This window comes from Oryza glaberrima, chromosome 10 (genome assembly GCF_000147395.1).
Source record: "Oryza glaberrima chromosome 10, OglaRS2, whole genome shotgun sequence".
NCBI classification, from domain to species: Eukaryota; Viridiplantae; Streptophyta; class Magnoliopsida; order Poales; family Poaceae; genus Oryza; species Oryza glaberrima.
Window position 1 is genome coordinate 15,876,452 of NC_068335.1, and position 18,681 is coordinate 15,895,132.

General features: G+C 41.8%; 2 protein-coding genes across 3 annotated transcripts; one reads left to right on the plus strand and one right to left on the minus strand.

Moving 5' to 3' along the window:
• Window positions 1–1,256: 1,256 nt before the first annotated feature.
• Window positions 1,257–15,098, plus strand: LOC127752869 (silicon efflux transporter LSI2-like). 2 transcript variants are annotated; one of them, XM_052278306.1, is made up of 4 exons: window positions 1,257–1,488; window positions 11,848–13,158; window positions 13,502–13,691; window positions 14,325–15,098. In XM_052278306.1, exons 2-4 carry the CDS (start codon window positions 11,917–11,919, stop codon window positions 14,591–14,593), a joined length of 1,701 nt encoding a protein of 566 aa, XP_052134266.1. In that variant the 5' UTR covers window positions 1,257–1,488; window positions 11,848–11,916; the 3' UTR covers window positions 14,594–15,098. The 2 variants fall into 2 exon arrangements, with proteins under 2 accessions (XP_052134266.1, XP_052134267.1); XM_052278307.1 differs by lacking the exon at window positions 1,257–1,488 and adding an exon at window positions 11,333–11,581.
• Window positions 15,099–16,425: 1,327 nt separating this feature from the next.
• On the minus strand, window positions 16,426–18,476 carry LOC127785902 (uncharacterized). Its single transcript, XM_052313249.1, has 2 exons — window positions 18,282–18,476; window positions 16,426–16,869 (listed from the first exon to the last, which is right to left on the minus strand). Exons 1-2 carry the CDS (start codon window positions 18,474–18,476, stop codon window positions 16,426–16,428), a joined length of 639 nt encoding a protein of 212 aa, XP_052169209.1.
• Window positions 18,477–18,681: the final 205 nt, after the last annotated feature.

Sequence of the window (18,681 nt, forward strand, 5' to 3'; positions counted from 1 at the left end):
CCAATAATCTCCAATGCCCAATTGTTCATCACAAAACAATAATCAAAAACACCTTTGATTTTACATTATTATGGTGTTTGCATATATCGAACAACTATAAATAATAAATCATAGCTTAATGGATTACACGAAAGTAATTGAACACCAAAGTAAAGACAGAGATAACACTATCAATAGAAACCCTACCGCTAAACCTTCATCAATGGATGCGGCCTTGCAGATTGCATATAGTTCTTGTCCTCATCAAACCAAAAAACATAATCTTCGAAATCAACGCCTAATCATTATGTCAATTAGATCTTGCCCACATCATTTCCGGTGATTGACGTCGAGCCAAGCGGAAGATATCGACTATTAATTTAAGTACATATGCAATATAAATATTATTATGCAAATGCACAGGTTACAAAGCTATTCGTCTTCTTAATTAGACAATTAACCATCTTATATTGTGTTCATGCACTCTTGATATATAAAGTTTAAAAATCCAGCCGGGGATATATATATATATGATATATCTCTGACTTATTGCAGTAATATACCAGCATTACCAATCTCGACATTTTTTTTTCCTCTTCGGTAGTTGGAACCCTGCAGGCTATCTCCAGGTCATTAAACATGAACATCTTGAACATATCCAAAATTGATCCCCACCTTAATTGTCCACTTAACACAGATGTAGCCACAAATTAATCCTCAAGTACATATATAATATTCCGCGGCAAAGAGTATATATATAGACATATGGTTATCCCCAACAAACATGGATAATAATCCATGACTTATATCTCTTTGCCAAACGTTGATAAAGCTATTGTCCAACAACGGACCACACGATCAATTGTCACGTTCATTCATTATTTCACGTAGCATACACAGGCCCAGATGACACTGTTATCTGGTACATACATCAAAGTTTAATTAATTAGTGGTGTAGGAGCAACGTACAAAAATGTTTAATTTCCCCCCCGGTTACGTCATCTTTCTCTGTCAATCAACGAACCTAACTTTAATTAATTTGATTTATTATGGCCCCTCCCCTGGACTAGCTGCTTGCATTCAGCCTCAAGTGTCAAAAAAAATTAATCACTCACTGGAAAAGTACAAGAGTGATCAAGGAGAAGGCTCCAAGAAGAGCTTAATCAGGTAGCTTTGCTTGCCACACACACGTGGCACGCCCCATCTCTGGCCCGGCCAGAGGCATCTATATGGCTAGCTATGCTTATTTATACCCATGACCATCCAGGCCACACCCTCTAGCTCCACCAGCCATTTCTCCCCCCCATCTCCTCTCTGCTTGCGAGCTTGTCAACCGCGCAAAGGTTCATATATACACCGATCGAAATCGATCGGTGTAGAGCCACACTCTTGGAGTCGATCGTTCGCTGGTTAGCTAACTAAGCTAAGCTGAGCTGCCTTGCTCTCTTCGACGATCAGGTTGCTTGGTTTGACGAGCTGACGATCGAGGAGAAGAGGACGGCGAACGTTGTAAGTTTCTCTTGAAATTTGCTGTGAATCATATGTTGATGTGTTTATTCTTGTGAAATATGTGTACATGTGCAACTATGCTAGCTTACATATGCGATATATATTGCAATGTGTGGTTGTGGATATCTGTTTAATTGATCGAGTTCTTTTGCATACTTTAAGAAAGGTATATCCAGAAGTATCATATTTTTTAGAATTAGTTTATACTAGTATCTTTGGACACCTTAACGTACGCGTTCATATACAAGCACAGCAAAATTGCTCCAATTAATCAATCTCTTTGATGAGATGCATCATGCATGTGCGGACAATTCAGGCAAATACTCGTGAGAGGCGATGAGATATTATTGATGTACTATTGTTAGTTAGATCGTTTAGACTAGTTTTTTATGGCCAATCTCGAGTCAAATAAATCATAGGTATACGTGGCATTTTTCGCATGCATGTGTGTACTTGATACTAGCTAATCTAGCTTCTACATAATCGACTCCTATGAAAACTTAGGTTCACGTTTCTAACAAAAATTGATAAAACGGTGAAAAATTGAGGTTTTGATCAGGATGAGAATCAAATTTGAAATGGTAAATTCGAGTGAAATTTAGTGAAAACCTTCGTACAGCTGGGGTGAGATTTGGCAGTCCATTGGTAAGGTAAACCTGAGATCGATTAACTATATGTCGCAGATACATGTACTGACTTATGTATAGTTGACTAGCTAATCAATCAGAATTATGGTTGGTAGACAGTGACTCAGTGACTGGACTGAGAGCGCCGAGAGAGAAGGAGAACCGTGCATGCCATGCATGTTATCTGCCGTACAATTTGATTTTAGATTTTTTTTAATACGTTTTGTGAAGAGGGAATTACTACACAATCTCTCTCTCTCTCTCTCTCTCTCTCTCTCTCTCTATGATATGGTTTGGCATGCATGTTAATTAGCTGATGGGTTTTTACCAATAAAAACATCACACCATAAATTTAGGTTTAAGAATATATAGATCCATCCATATTAAGCCTATTTGGAAAATCATATTAACCTTTGATCGTGCAAGCAAGCCATGCGCATGTAGGGTTAAAGCACTTGGAGAGGAATATTGGCTTCAAGAAACACGCCAGCTAGGTAGCCGTGAGTGATCATAGTATTTCAGTAATATTTATTTGCTAAAGTTACTAAAGCTCTTTCCTTTTGTTTTGTATCTAAGGAGTAGTTGATTGTTCAAGTGTAGTTTTCTCTCTTCTTCCCGGGCTGTAACTTATGCGTGTTGGGTGATCTTTCACTCGTCTTCTTTTTTATTTATCCTACAATGCATTGATACGCAACCCCCTTGCGTATTTTTCAAAAAATTATATGTAAGTCATTGTTTAATTTCTAAAAATATATTGGTTTTAAGGTGTAAGTTTGAAGCAAGGTTGTATTAAATACAAGATTTGAAATAAAATGACTAATTTAACAAGAAAATATATAATATCTAGTGATGATTCCCTACATGTCTTCAAGTAAAAGAAATGTTTCCATAAAAATTTGACAAAGCCCAAACCATTTATATAAGGGAGTGCTATGTTTCTATTTAATAAGTCCATTTTACTCTATCAAAATATCTCATCGGTGCATTAACTTTTAAACTTTTTTCCTTGGCTCATTTTACCCATGAACTACTTTAGTATACAACCTACCATACCCCTAATTATACTTATCTGTTTTGTTTATTTTTATATATTTTAAGAGCTATATATTGTTGCACAACCTATTTTACAATATATTTTTAAAATCTTACACGGCAAGTTGGATGTAGTTCCAAATCTCAATGCTTAAATTAATCTTAATCTTAGGTGGTTCCAACATATGCAAGAGCAATGACTAAAAGTTTCAAAAAGAAGTTGAGATGTACGTAAGGTGTAATGTGATCCATCGTTTAACAAAATTTTGACTTAATATATATGAAGAAAGATAACATTATGGTATAAAATGAGCTATTTTCAACAATTAGTGGGATAAAGTAAGCCAAAAGATATTTTAGAATGATGCACTTACAAAAAGTGTAAGGGACTAAAATTGACTTACTTTTTTTCCTTATAACGAGCCATAATTCTCAAGGCACACACTGGAATCAAAAGATTGAAAAATCTAGCTACGGCAAATCTACAGTAAAGATGATTATTTGAACCCCCCACATAATATCTGGTTGGTAGGAATTAAAACCATGTCCATTAATTAGCGACAGAAACAGAAGGTGGCAAGCCAGCTGTCGGCCTAACGACCTGTCCGGCCGCTTACCATGAAAATCACTACAGTAAAACTTGACATGAGAAAAATGTTCAATCAATTACTCGTATGTAGCATACATGTTTACCATAAGACTCGGTCAAATACTTCTGGAACTTCGACCATTAAATATATTCATAAAGTCTAATAGTAATAAAACTTTTATGATGGTATGATAGTTATTTTTCTAAGGTAACTGTACGTATACTGATTTTTTTTATATAAATTAAGCATACACACAAGAAGTTATCCGTCGTGAAAATCTCGAAATTTAAAAGGTTTAACTAAATCTTATCCTAAATATCAAATATTTATAACAGGAGAGTGTGTGTGTGTCTATATATATATATATATATATATATATATATATATATATATATATATATATATATATATATATATATATATATATATATATATATAAAAGAACGCAGCTGAAGTGTTGATCATAATTAAGAACGGGCACCTTCAAGTTTCAAAAGAAGTACAAAAAAAATCGAGTACCTTTAGATGTACATATTATATACTCCTCCATTTCTAAATATTTGGCACCGTTGATTTTTTTAAATATGTTTGACCGTTCATCTTATTAAAAACATTTAAGTAATTATTGATTCTTTTTTATCATTTGATTCATTGTTAAATGTACTTATACGTATACATACAATTTTACATATTTCATAAATTTTTTTTGAATAAAACGAACGGTCAAACATGTGCTAAAAAGTCAATGATGTCAAATATTTAGAAGAAACTGAGGTAGTTCTACTACTACATAGTACAGTACAGTACAGGAGAGAAAACCTCCCATATAATAGTATATGTATATTGCCGACTTCATTGGAAAAAGGGTAACTACATTGACCGGCCCCCCAATCTCCTCTGCCGCTTTTGCCGGCCTACGTTACGGGCCAAGTACATCCGGACGAGCAAGCTAGCTAGAGATCAAGCCATTTGCCCGTTGGTTGCTAAAACGATCGACGTCCTCCCCTTTGATGGCGAGCTCGCAGCCGAAAAAGGCAGCCACACACCACCACACACACGCACGTACGCACACACACTCTCGATCGTTCGGCAGCAACCACCGGCGCGCGCGCCACCCGTACGCGTACGCCTCGCCTCGCCGACTCCCTCGCCGTGCGCGCTTACGACGGCGACGCGCGCAAGCAGCTGCAGCCGCGGTCGCCATCGCGCGCGAGATTATTTAGGTGTCGTCACACGCGAGAGGGGATCGCAGTAGGAGTAGCGAGCGTCGCGTCGAGATCGCGCCTTTATTTGCCGCCGCGCGCGCGCTGGCTTAATTAGCTGATTGCGGTCGTCTTCCCGTCCTTTTCTACGACTCCAACCATTACAAAATATAAGGATTTATATGTTAGGCCGAGTTTAGTTCCATTTTTTTTCAAATTTTAACTTTTCCGTTACATCAAAACTTTCCTACACACGTAAACTTTCAACTTTTCCGTCACATTCGAAGATAATTTCAACCAAACTTTCAATTTTGACGTGAACAAACACACCTTTAGTTTTAAATATATGTTGGATTAAGAAATATTTTTTTATTAGTTTAGTTGTTATTTTTTCAAATTTAAACGAATTGTTTAGATTTTCTTAAGAAATCATAAGATCGAATCAGCTAGGAGCGGAGCGTCTGTTGTAAATCGTTTGATCCAGTTTTGCCGGTCAGAACCCAACGCACCCCACCTTTCCATAGAAATCTCTAAACCTTGTGATTAGTTAAAGTTAAATGTGTTCTTAACATGTGTTTAAGATATTATTGTTTCATATTTAAAAGTTTATCTTTTTTTCTCCTACATTTATTCAGCCTAGAACAGGCTAGTTTTTCTTTGCTATAACAAGTGTTCCAAGATAATTATAACCATCTCAAATAACTGAAGCTCATGACAACGATGGGAACAAACATTTTAGGCTCTGAAGGTTCAATTTTTCTATTTAGTAAGGACAACTAATTAAGTTATTGCATGAGGACGTGATTCTCTATTTCTTACTTAGAACATCGCCAGCTCTGATCAGTACAACAAAAACCTCATGTAAAGATATTTTTGTAGATGTATTTTACAAATTGCCCCTTAAATCAGGAATCCTTATATTATAGCTATAAAACTTGAACCACAGAAATTCTTATAATTTATAATAGAGGGAGTATAGTTTTCACAGCTGAAGAAGAAACAAATCACCTCGGCTGGCTTAATCAGTCGGTTGAGCTCTCACCGGCCAGCGAAGCTCACCGGGAAGCTAGCTTTGGATGCAGTCGTTTGACGACTGACTTGGTCGTAGCACACAACCGCTGGTTAGGGAGCCGTACGTAGCTACGACTGAGCTTGACGACGATGTGTGCCCCCGTGAGGAGGCAGCGACGCCGACGCGACGGCCGGGCGCACACCGGCGACCACGCGCCGGCGGAGTGGACTGTAAGTACGGTCAGTTTCGTGGCCAGTCTGGTCGTTGTGCACGTGACATCTACTATCTCCGTCCCAAAATAAGTGCAGCCATAATTTTCCGCGCTCAACTTTGATCGTCCGTTCTACTTGAAATTTTCTTATAATTAGCATTTTTATTGTTACGAGATGATAAAACGTGAATAGTACTTTGCTCGTGACTTATGTTTTTAATTTTTCTTAAAAAAATTAAATAAGACGAACAATCAAAGTTGGACACGGAAAACCATGGCTGCACTTATTTTGGGACAGAGGGAGTATTTGTTAATATATGAAATGATTAATTTTAATTTTGAATCCCACTATAGGGCTATGTAGTGTTAGTAGAAAATAATATAAATAATCGAAGTGATCACATATCTATTTATACTACAACCTCATTACGTGGTAGTAGAAACGTGGAACAGTATTATTATAAGAAAAATGTGTGGAGAGGCATAATCATTATTTAGTAGTGACTTTTTTTTTTTTTGCTTTTCGATGGAATATGAGCGATGTCATTGCCAGGGCAATGAATGACCTCGGATTGATCTAGCCATGAAAACATAAAAGATAAATTTGTCCCTCGTCATTGTATAAATAAATTACTAACTTATTCTTAATAATAAACGGTTAATATTATTTTTATTGTAGTATAATACTGCTTAGTAAAGAGAGCATTGGAATCGTTCATTAGTTTTATTAGTGGTCTTTTTTTTAAAAAAAATAAAACATAGATAGAAACTCACATGACCGCGACAACTAGAAGCTAGGTACTATGGGTATCGAGCGATCTCTCTCATCTCATTACAAATTGGGCAGTCGACCGACGGAGACTTGAACAACTTGATCCGGGGCTTACATGCATGCATGCACATCCATATCTAGATTTTGAAGGATTTAATTTTCTTGTGATTCGTGAGTTGTGATTACTTTTCTCATAGTCCATACAAGGACAAAATGTGATCAGTGCATGAAGCAATATACTTGGACATTTTTCAGAGTCTACCAGAACCTATAGGAAAAATAACTACGGCGGGTATTAATACGGATGAACTAATTAAAGATTTTCATTTGCATTATTTCCCCTGTACAACCATCTAACATCTTCCATTAAGAAAGATACATTTGGTTCACATATTTAACATTAATATTATGTACCAATTTGTGTGACTGTTCAATCTCTGTTTCCTTCGACCAACTTGCTGTTGGATCTCCCAAAAAGAAAAAAAAAGGAGAAAAACAGCATGATCACCAGCTTGAAAAACAACCGGATCTGAAAGACGCACGCATGCTCTTTTTTTCTCAAGCAAAAAAGGATCACACCACCTGTTTTTTTTTACATGTTATCCTTTGCTATAGCTATTGGCGATCGACCTGTTGGCCATATCTTTCTCTTCTACCCTGTTTGCCATGTTCATCCTTTGCATGCTATTGCTTGGAGCACTTGAGCAACAGACAACTGTACAAGCTCATCCATTTCCCTTTCTTTTGCGAGTTCGTTCTGTAGCTAAGCCTTGTTCGTGATGATTGGTAGGACGTACACTTGATTCACCAACGAAATACTGCCAAACAACCTTCAACTTTTCTTTTTTGCCGTATATGATTGCACGGATCGATCACCATATGGTAGTGGTTTGCCATAGCAAATAACCTGTTCAGATCTTTTGATACCGGTCCTAACATGCATGATACCATTAGCAAGCTGTGTGTACATGTGAATCGTACCCACCGCACTTAGCCATATGTCTGAAATTTCAGTTTTTTTTTCTAACTAGATTGTTTTGAAGTTATCATTTTCCCCATAATCATATTTAATAATCATATAATACCTAGGCAGTTTTTTTTTGCCAAAAATGTTCAATTTTTGCACTTGCTGGCCTTACTGAAATTTGAGTTTATATTCCAATTTCAGATTTCCCTGTGTTGTTTATGGTTCAAATTTGTTTGCAAATGAAATTTCAAACCATATGAATATTTTCAATGAAAGTGTGCATACTATTTTTTTTACCAAAGCTGTCATTTTCCATGTTTTTGCTTAAATTTGATACTTAGTATTTGTTTATGACAAGACCATTCTAATTTAAAATGCAACTTCAATGAAGGTAGATGGCTAGTAATCATTGAATCCGTAAAACCTTTTGAACACTTTTGCAAGGTTGACTCTACAAAGAAATTATGCAGTACACATCAAAATTACTTGGTGCCACAGAAGCACCATATATGCAAAAGGTTGTAAAGCCAACAGATATTTAAGTGTCCAATTTAAGAAGCCAACACATGACAGTGGTGAATTTGTACTTTCAAATGCCTACTTGTAGCGCTGTAGTCAAAGCTATAAGTAATACCTGGTAAATATAATAGGCCCTAAGAGTCAAAACAACAAAATTAGTTCATAAATGCAAGACCCATACCTTAAAAAAAACTTCTTTTTTTTTCACCAAACTTTATATAGTCATTTTGATAAATAATTAAATATCGTAAATATATTTCGATGTATAATTATTAAAATACAAAAAATATAGGAAAAAAATTTCTGAAAATAATTCATGAACCAATTGCCATTTTTTAAAAAATTTTGAGACGACCAAACAAACTACAGCGCAGTTCTTGACCAAATTGTCACTGAGTGAGAATAACGCCACTGCAGTTTGTCTCTGCACATTCACTTCAGCCAAAGTCACTTCTCGCTCTGATCTAACCAGGTCAACCCACTTCTCACCGTGGTGATGCACTAGCCGTGACCACTTCTTATATTCCATCTCAAAAGGAGAAAAAAAAGGTGACCACTTCTTATTCACATGTGTGTTCTGGGCCACCAAAACAATTAGAGTACAAAACTCACCTCTTCACACTGTCACACATCCATGGTCCATATTGATGTAAAATTCTGTACCTATTTCTGAATTTCTGGTCCCATATTACTCAGGGGTTTTCACACTGAACCAACCTACGCCGTGTTTAGTTCCAAAATATTTCTTTAAACTTCTAATTTTTCCATCACATCAAAACTTCCCTACACACATAAACTTCCAACTTTTCCGTCACATCGTTCCAATTTTAACTAAACTTTCAATTTTGACGTAAACTAAACACAGCCCTAGTAGTACCACATTGAGAGCTTGAGATGAAGCAGTATATGAGTATACTAGCTACGTTTGTTTCTTTTTTTTGGTTTCATGGTGATTGATGACTTTGCTGGGGTCAGGTTAAAAAAAAAGTTTTTTTGCTCGTCTTATGTGGCACTTGCGGTCCTAGAATACGTGCAATTAATCTTTCTTTTAACAATGACATTTTCTTGCGTACTAAGTTCTTTGCTGTACCTAAGTTCCACTGAAATAACATAACTGTTAGAGTTAATAAATGTTCCTATAAAGAAATTAACAAGAAGACTAGCAATCTGAATTAGTTCTGAGACAAGTTGTCTTTTCAGTATTAACACGAAACCGCGTGTCTGGAGTTGATCAAAGTTTCTCAAAAGTTAAAATGGATCAATACATTTAGCTAGTTAGGTCAAGAGTACCTTCATACTTTCCTTTTCTTTTTTCTTTTTATGAGTGCCAATGTATTAAATCGTAGTTCGCAGTCACGTGCCAATCGAGGTCAAAAGTTACTAGGAAAAAAATTACTATATCTGCTCCAAACTAATTACAAAAGAAATCAAAATATTAATATTCAAACATGGGAAAAACAAAACATATTCAAGTTTGACGGATAGCATGAGCCATGAAACCACACAGCAAGCATATAAACAACTTGGAAGAAAAAAAAAACCCAGTGTAGTCGAGTTAGAAAATACTCCCTCCTTCCCTAAATGTTTGACGCCATTAACTTTTTTAAACATGTTTAACCGTTCGTCTTATTCAAAAACTTTTGTGAAATGTGTAAAACTATATGTATACATAAAAGTATATTTAACAATAAATCAAATGATAGGAAAAGAATTAATAATTACTTAAATTTTTTGAATAAGACGAACGGTCAAACATTTTTAAAAAAGTCAACAGCGTCAAATATTTTGGGATGGAGGGAGTAGTATCTGTTCAACTTAAAAAGCATATAGAATAGGCATATAAGCGACATGGACATGGGCAATGGTGTGGTCGTATTGCACGTGTGGGGGAGGAAATAGCAGCGATACAAGTAGAATTCAATAAATACCAAAAGGACTAGTAGGAGTACCACGTGAAAAGTGTGGTAAGCCGCTAGTCATGTATGTTCAGTTTCACTTCATTCATTTTTGATTTTTTCTCTATTTGAACTTTTATTATCATAGCTCGGGTGGTTATTAAGTTTGACTAAGTTTATAAAAAAACATATTATCATTTATATAAAAAATATATTATGAAAATATATGTAGTGTTAAATTTAATATTGTAGAAGTTGCTAAATTTTTCTATAAGCTTAGTCAAACTTAAAAAAAATAACTATAAAAAGAATCTAAACATCTTATAATATAAAATGGAGAAAGCATTTAAAAGAAAAATAAAACGACAAACTAGTTTCTAGTATTCAAGTTTTTAAAATGGAAGACCAGAACTGTAGGAGTGATAAGTAGCACCAGACACTTGCTGGCTTCTTCCCTTCCCCCATCCGTCACTCGTACGCCAAAAAGGACTTACAAAAAAAATTAAGGGCTGGTTCACTTTGATGCCAAAAAAAACCTTACCAAATTTTGGCATTGCCAAAACTTGCCAAAATTTTAGTAGGATTTCTTATATAGTTACCAAAATTTGACAGCAAACTAAATGTAGCCACTTTTTTGGTAACTTTACCAAAATTTGGTAAGGTTGAAAATGGCATCAAAGTAAACAGACCCTAATACTATATTGGTAATAGACCGAGGAATTGAAAGAATAATCACGCTATAAATATATATTCTCTAGTATAAAATATTTCAGAGATTCCCTTGTGGAATTTGTTGTGCAGAACCGAACAGAACAATGATGCCAACAGTGGCACAGTGCAGGCCACCAAACTGACAATAAGCCCAAACCAAAGCTTCCTCAATCCTCACTGCAGCTCACCCCGACCCGACCCGACCCGAGCCATGTATGCTTGCCACGCCATGTGTTCCAGACCACACGATTCGGGCAGCAAGAGCCGAGCAGACGAGCGTTTATAAATACCCATCCTTGCAGCCAACCTCGAGGAGGAGATCACAAACCGCGCGCCGCCGCCGACGCCGACGAAGACGACGGCGAGCGAGAGCGCGCGCGACTCCCACTTCGGCGATCTTGGACTTGTGTGTACGCCATCATCGTACGTCGTCGTCGTCGCCGTCGTTGTATTGTGTTGGCTTTTAGCTATCACCCCTTCGTCCTCGGCGGCCGGCCGGACGTGCTGCTCGATCGATCGAACACCGGCGGCCTCCGCCGCCGCCGCCGTGATTGAGGTGAGCGACTCCATGGATAAGAACCGACGGGTGATCGATGCTGCTGCCTAGCTAGCTATTCTTAGCCATGTGTGAGTGTGTGACGACTGACCCCGCAAACGCTGCATGATGTGCAACGTACTCTGCATGCCTTCCACGGCGGCCAATCTTGTGAGACCGATTCTTGCACGATTGTTTTCTCAGTTCATATGCGCATTGATCAGTTCTGTGCTTTGTGTTTGTCCAGTTATTGGTTTTGGTTTCTGCACTAACACACGCTGCTCCAGTTTTTGCAGGATCGGTACTAGGGTTCATCTTGGAGAACCAATTTGATCGATCGAGCGAGCGAGTCGAAGATGGTGCTGGCGAGCACGCCGAAGGTGGTGCTGGGATGCGTGGCGTTCACGATCTTCTGGGTTCTCGCCGTGTTCCCGTCGGTGCCGTTCATGCCGGTGGGTCGCACGGCGGGCTCCCTCCTGGGCGCCATGCTCATGGTGCTCTTCCGCGTGATGACGCCCGAGGAGGCGTACGCCGCCATCGACCTCCCCATCCTCGGCCTCCTCTTCGGCACCATGGTCGTCTCCATCTTCCTCGAGCGCGCCGACATGTTCAAGTACCTCGGCAACATGCTGTCGTGGAAGAGCCGCGGCAGCAAGGACCTCCTCTTCCGCGTCTGCGTCGTCTCCGCCGTCGCCAGCGCGCTCTTCACCAACGACACCACCTGCGTCGTCCTCACCGAGTTCATCCTCAAGGTGGCGCGCCAGAACAACCTCCCGCCGCAGCCGTTCCTCCTCGCGCTCGCGTCGAGCTCCAACATCGGCTCCGCGGCGACCCCCATCGGCAACCCGCAGAACCTCGTCATCGCCGTCGAGAGCGGCATCACGTTCGGCCAGTTCCTCCTCGGCGTGTTCCCGGCGATGGTCGTCGGCATCCTCGCCAACACCTTCATCCTCCTCTGCTACTTCTGGAGGTATCTCTCCGCCGACCGCGACCAGCTCGAGGGCGGCGGCGCGCATGGCCCCGAGGTCGTCGCCGACGAGGAGGTCACCTCGCACCGGTTCACCCCGGCGAGGATGTCCCACGCGTCGTCCGTCAACGACAGCGACTGCATCAGCGAGCCCATCCGCCGGAGCGAGAGCATGAACCGCGCCGACGCGCTCCGCAGCCGGAGCTACAACTCCGAGGGCGACATCCAGGTCGCCATCCGCTCGCTCCGGGCGTCGAGCCTGTCGCGCGAGATGGTGGAGGTGTCCACCGTCTGCGACCGCCGCGACGTCGTCGTCGACGGCGGCGGCGGCGGCGGGCCGCGCAAGATCACCAGGTCGACGAGCCACCAGCGGAGCGTCATCATCGAGGACGCGCCGGAGCAGCACCAGCATCCGGCCGGCCTGTTCGACGGCGAGAAGGACAAGGACGACGAGGCGATCGGCAAGCGGCGGCGGTGGAAGGTGATCGTGTGGAAGTACGCCGTCTACCTCACCACCCTCGGCATGCTCGCCGCCCTCCTCCTCGGCCTCAACATGTCGTGGACCGCCATTACCGCCGCCCTCATCCTCCTCGCCCTCGACTTCACTGACGCCCAAGCTTGCCTCGAGAAGGTCAATCAAACTCTCAACTGAAAATTTCTACTCCCTCCGTTTCTAGATATTTGATGCCGTTTACTTTTTTAAACATGTTTTACCGTTCGTCTTATTAAAAGCTTTTGTGAATATTATTCAAAAACTTGAGTAGTAGTAGTATATTTAACAATAAATCAAATGATAGGAAATGAATTAATAATTACTTAAATTTTTTGAATACGATCAAACATGTTTTAAAAAATCAACGGCGTCAAATATTTAGGAACAGGGAGAGTAACAGTTTCTTGCTCTGAATTTTTCAACTGTTATCTTGAGCTGAATTATTTACTGTTTTGCTAAGTGATTGTTGGTGAATTTGCAGGTGTCATACTCGCTGCTGATCTTCTTCTGCGGGATGTTCATCACGGTGGATGGATTCAACAAGACTGGAATTCCAAACACTCTCTGGGAGCTCGTCGAGCCGTATGCGAGAATCGATAGCCCCAAAGGCGTCGTTCTTCTCGCGATCGTCATCCTTGTTCTGTCAAATGTGGCATCAAATGTTCCAACAGGTAAAGAAAACTTTAATTTGGTACTATAAATGTTCATTTTTAGTTGGTCAAATATTCGGAGAAGTAGACACATCATGGCACGTGCACACACTGTTCACCTTCCGAAAAAATTCTTGCGTTTTTGACCGTGAAACAGTAGTGAAGTACCATACTTTTGTGGTGGTATATTACCCAGATCACATATGATGCAGAGGAGTTGACAATGTGGAGAAATCGTAGTCATAATATTCCTATCATGTTCCATGTTTGCTTATGGAAAAAAAAAGTTGATTTCAGAATCCACTAATGTTGACTAGTTAACTCTGTCGTGGCTGACAACGTACTTAAACTAGATCTTTTAGAGATGTCCGTACATTCAGTAGGCCACAGAATTAACCTTCTAAGTTGAAATTGCAGCAAAATTAAGAAATCAGTCCACAAATCTTGTATTTACTACTACTTTTTATAAGCCTGAAAATATAGTATTTTACAACTTTTCAAAGCAGGGAGATGATTCTTTTCTCCCCCAAAACTCATGATTCTTCAGATTTGATATTATCTTACTAATTTGTCACATACCTATTGGGTACATACATAGATTCAGAGTTCTCTGAAACTGCTAACATTATGTCTGAACTCAAATTGCAATTTCAGTTCTACTGCTGGGCACAAGAGTGGCAGCATCAGCCGCAGCGATCTCCCCTGCATCGGAGAAGAAAGCCTGGCTGATCCTGGCCTGGGTGAGCACGGTGGCCGGCAACCTGACCCTCCTCGGCTCAGCCGCGAACCTGATCGTCTGCGAGCAGGCGAGGCGCGCGCAGTTCTTCGGGTACAACCTCACCTTCTGGAGCCACCTCCGCTTCGGCGTGCCGTCGACGATCATCGTCACCGCCATCGGCCTTCTCATCGTCATGAGCTACTGATGAACAAGCCTCAAATGGAGAAGAAGAAGTAAGTAAGTAGCAGCAATCAGCAAGAAATCACGTAGCAGCAGTACAAGATTGAAGGTTTTACTACTACTACTATTTCAGCTGGTTCCTTCCACAAAGGTAAAGAAGAATGGAAGGAAGCAGCTGTGGATATGATGGATGCAGATGGGGACTGAACTGAAATACTAGGTTCAGCTGAGAAAAAACAATGTGATACTTTGTAATGTGTTTTTTGTTGTTGTAGCTGGGTTTTGTGTTCTGTACTTGTAATCTTTTAATCCATGCATGTATGCGCGAAACAAAATTAAGCGCGAGGTTGTGTCGCTAATTAATCCGCTGAAAAGCAAAAAAAATAAGTGGGGCAGATTATTGTTTGTAGATGATGATAATTAATGACCCAGTCGATGGAACTTGGAATTAGTCGGCGTACTTGTACCCTGTTGTAAGGTGAAGCAAGGCCTTTGATAGGAATGGATATATGGTGATGTTATTTTGCTTCTGGTGTTGCCTTTTGTGGTTTTGTTCCCTTGTGATTTTATTTTTATGGGATATGGAGTTGTTGCAGTCACAATAAGTAGTAGTAGTAGTGCATATGGTTGGATGTAAATTAGACGGTCCAGTTTAGCACAAAGCACTTGTCAATATACTATAGCATAAAAAAGGCACCGTGTATAGTGCTACTTAAAAGGGAGGGCTAATGGGTAGGTGATCGCCCACGGCGATCGGGCACCCCCGTGCCTCCCCCTATCGTGCACGTGCCTCCCTCTTCTCCCCCTTCCTACTGTGTTAGGCATTTCAAATCATTTAAAAAACCAAGTTAGAAAAAAAAATCTAATACCCTTAAAAATATATTCATGTGCATAAACTTTATACTTATAAATATATACAGTAAATTTCGTACGTATAAATTTTATGTATAGAAATATTTTATATGAAAAATATTTGAATCCGAATTTGAATTTGAATCGGGTATATAAAATTTTAACCTATTATTTTAGGTGTGTAAATTTTAGGTGTATAAACTTTAGGTATATAAGCTTACGCAAAAAGAAAAACTATATGGTGCCAAAAGAAAAAGAAAAGCGGTGAAAAAAAGACCGTCTAGGGCGATCGATTGCTAATTAGCGATCTTGCTACTTAAATGTGGCACAATGGGTTATATTTGGGTCTCGCCATCCAAAACCCACTTTATAAAGATGAAGCTTCTCCGATGGAGGACCGAAACCCACATAAAGAGATAGAAGAGATAACAACCAGATAGGAAATAAAGTGAATGGAATAAGTAAAATGTGGCACTATATTTTTTGACAAAAGTTAATTAACCATTTATAAACACCGATTGACCAAGATAAATATTATTCCGCTGCTGGGCCATCTTCAGATGAACCATGGCCCTTTAGTCCCTTGTCCCTTACCTTCTCGTGCAGTAGATGAGTTCCTCCCAGCTCTACTGGGCCTAAAAGTTGGCCCATCAGTTTTCAGGGCCCTCTTCAGATCAACCATAGAATTCTTCAGAAAAAAAAAAAGAAATAAGCCCACTTTGAATCCCTTCAGTAGTAGCCAAATCCAATTCCTACCCCTGAACTGAACCACAATACTAGATAAAAAAGTATACTTTGACTCCCTCAACTATTGCCCGAGTATGATTCATATCCTCGAACCACAGAACCAGGTATATCGATTTCTCCAACTATCAAAACCGGTGCAAACAATACCCCTTGGTGGTTTGGGTTGACGTGGCGCTTACGTGTCTGTCATGATCGAGTCTTTGTCCTATAGGGCGCTTACGTGGAGGTCTGGTAATTTCCCTGACATATCCATGACAGTTAAGTTATAGCTATTTTTTTCTCCTCAGCTTCATCCTGCACATAGTCGAGCACATGGAAATGCGAGGAGATGGCTGGATCAAAGCATAAGCAGGCAATGCGGTTCTCGCCAAAAGCCCAATTGGCGTCCGGCACCATCGGTCGCAAGGTTGCACACGGCATAGTGGAACTTGCTAACAGCCTAACACCATCAAATTGCAAGCAGCGGCAGAGGAGGAGGCCATTGCAGCAGTCCAAGGGGATGACTTCTTTGCACTGCGGCAGGAAGGAGAAGGTCGGGGAGATGAGAGGCCTGCCTATCTCGGTGACGGTGGTGATGTGGTGCGCCGTGTAAGGGCAGCGCTCCTCGCTGAAGCTTGTGTAGAAGAAGCCGGACAGCGTCTGCGGCAGCTTCTTGCGGTGCTCATGGTCGGCGATGATGTCGCGCCATGAGCGGCAGACGCACTTGGAGTGGCACACGGAGCGTACGGGAGGTTTGATGGGCCGAAGCAGCAGCAAATAAAGGAGGGGATCTAGACGCCGCCATCGCTCCCTACCGCCGTCACCACCGCCACCGCCGTACGCTGCTCCCTACCGCCGCCCCCGCCGCTCCCGCCCGCTGCCGCCGCCGCTCCCCACTGCCGCTCCGGCCAAGTTGAAGAGAAAGGCCAGGGGAGAGAGATAAGGGAGAGAGAGAGAGGGAGGGTGGGAGGGAGGGAGGAGGAAGAAGGGAAGGAGAGGGAGGATGACACATGGGTCCCACGTATCAGTGGGTCCCACGATACTTTATTTATGTGAATGATATATGGGTCCCACATATTTTTTATTTATTGTTTTTATTCTAATGCCACGTAAGCGCCACGTAGGACATAGACTCGGTCAAGACCGTCAAGTAGGCGCCACGTCAGCCAAAACCATCTCCAAAACCACCAAGGAATATTGTTTGCACTGGTTTTGATAGTTGGAGGAGTCGATATACCCGGTTTTGTGGTTGGAGGATATGAATCATACTTGGACGATAGTTGAGGGAGTCAACTAGATATGTAGACCTCCCAACTATTAAAACCGTGCAATTTGACTCTCTTGGCGGTTTTGAAGGGTAGCTTCGCTGACGTGGCCCTTTGACTTGGTCAACTTTGGGCTGATGTAGCAATCTAGTCACAAAATGCAAGTGAGACCCACATGTAAGTGACTAGAAAAAAATAAAAAAACATGGGGCCCACTTGTCAACCCCTTTCTCCCCTCTCTACCTTTTCCCCAAACACTCTATGCTCGACGGTATGTTACGGCGCCAGTGGGACTTCTCCCCATCCTTGGAGGCAGCGAGCGGCATGGAGGAAGGGTCGCAGGAAGGAGAGCTGGAAGTAGAGGGCGGCATCTTCCTCGCCCCGCCACTCCGCCCCGCTTCGATCGATAGGAGAGGAGCCGGAGGCGGCGACAAAGGCAGGCGGCAACATCAGCGGAGATGTAGGTCGTGGCGGAGCAAGATCACGCTTGACGAGGGCTCACAACACATATGCATCGACATCGACGAGGATGAGGAGGTGGACGGTAGGAGCTTGCACGTGGAGGAGTGGCGGGCCCCTGTTGGTGACGGACGGGGCAGGGAGAAGGAGCGAGGAGTGGCACCGAAATAAGGAGTGGCCAAGGGAGAGCGCCTTGTGGTCTCCTGGGCACCCTTTGCGTCTCCACGGTCAAGCCCCGACACGTGTGCCTTGTGCGTGGCGGCCGGCGGGTTGCTCCATCGACTTCCTCCTTCATCACTGGGAGATGGGCAAGGTAGGGAGCCTGCACGGCCGGTGCGACTTCTTGTCGCGGCTAATGTCGACGCCAGATCCGTCGGGATCACTTGGTTCTTCTAGCGGCTCACCGGCCACCTCGACTTCAAGTCTCGCATCATCGACGGCATCCTCGCTGCGGACGGCAACATCAAGAGGATGGACTACCTCCACACAACGCTCACGGAGGAGAGGCGCCTCCACCCGTCGGTGCCCGTCGACTTGAAAGAGGCCCTCGCCAATGACGTGCTTCCGGATGGCATGATGATCCGATTCTCCACCACCGCTCCGCATCCCGGCTTAGCTTGCCTGTTGGCCCAAAACCGGAAGACATTGACCCAACTGGAAGAAAGCTTTGCTACATCCCAAAAGCTAGCTCAAGTGATGAGGGCTCTCCCCACTTTTTAATTGGTTCAACTACCCCTAAATAAGCAATGTGGGACTATTTCCAACAATCTCCCCAGTCACACATTGGTGCCTCTCAACACTGACTGGCCCC

Bases quoted from the DNA above. Each gene is read 5' to 3' on its own strand.
- LOC127785902 (XM_052313249.1), bottom strand. From the start codon at position 18,476: ATGCGGAGCGGTGGTGGAGAATCGGATCATCATGCCATCCGGAAGCAC. The intron at 16,870-18,281 runs GTGGCCGGTGAG...TGCCACTCCAAG, and splicing joins ATGCGAGACTTGAAGTCGAG to TGCGTCTGCCGCTCATGGCG.
- LOC127752869 (XM_052278306.1), top strand. From the start codon at position 11,917: ATGGTGCTGGCGAGCACGCCGAAGGTGGTGCTGGGATGCGTGGCGTTC. The intron at 13,159-13,501 runs GTCAATCAAACT...GTGAATTTGCAG, and splicing joins CCCAAGCTTGCCTCGAGAAG to GTGTCATACTCGCTGCTGAT. The intron at 13,692-14,324 runs GTAAAGAAAACT...TTGCAATTTCAG, and splicing joins GGCATCAAATGTTCCAACAG to TTCTACTGCTGGGCACAAGA.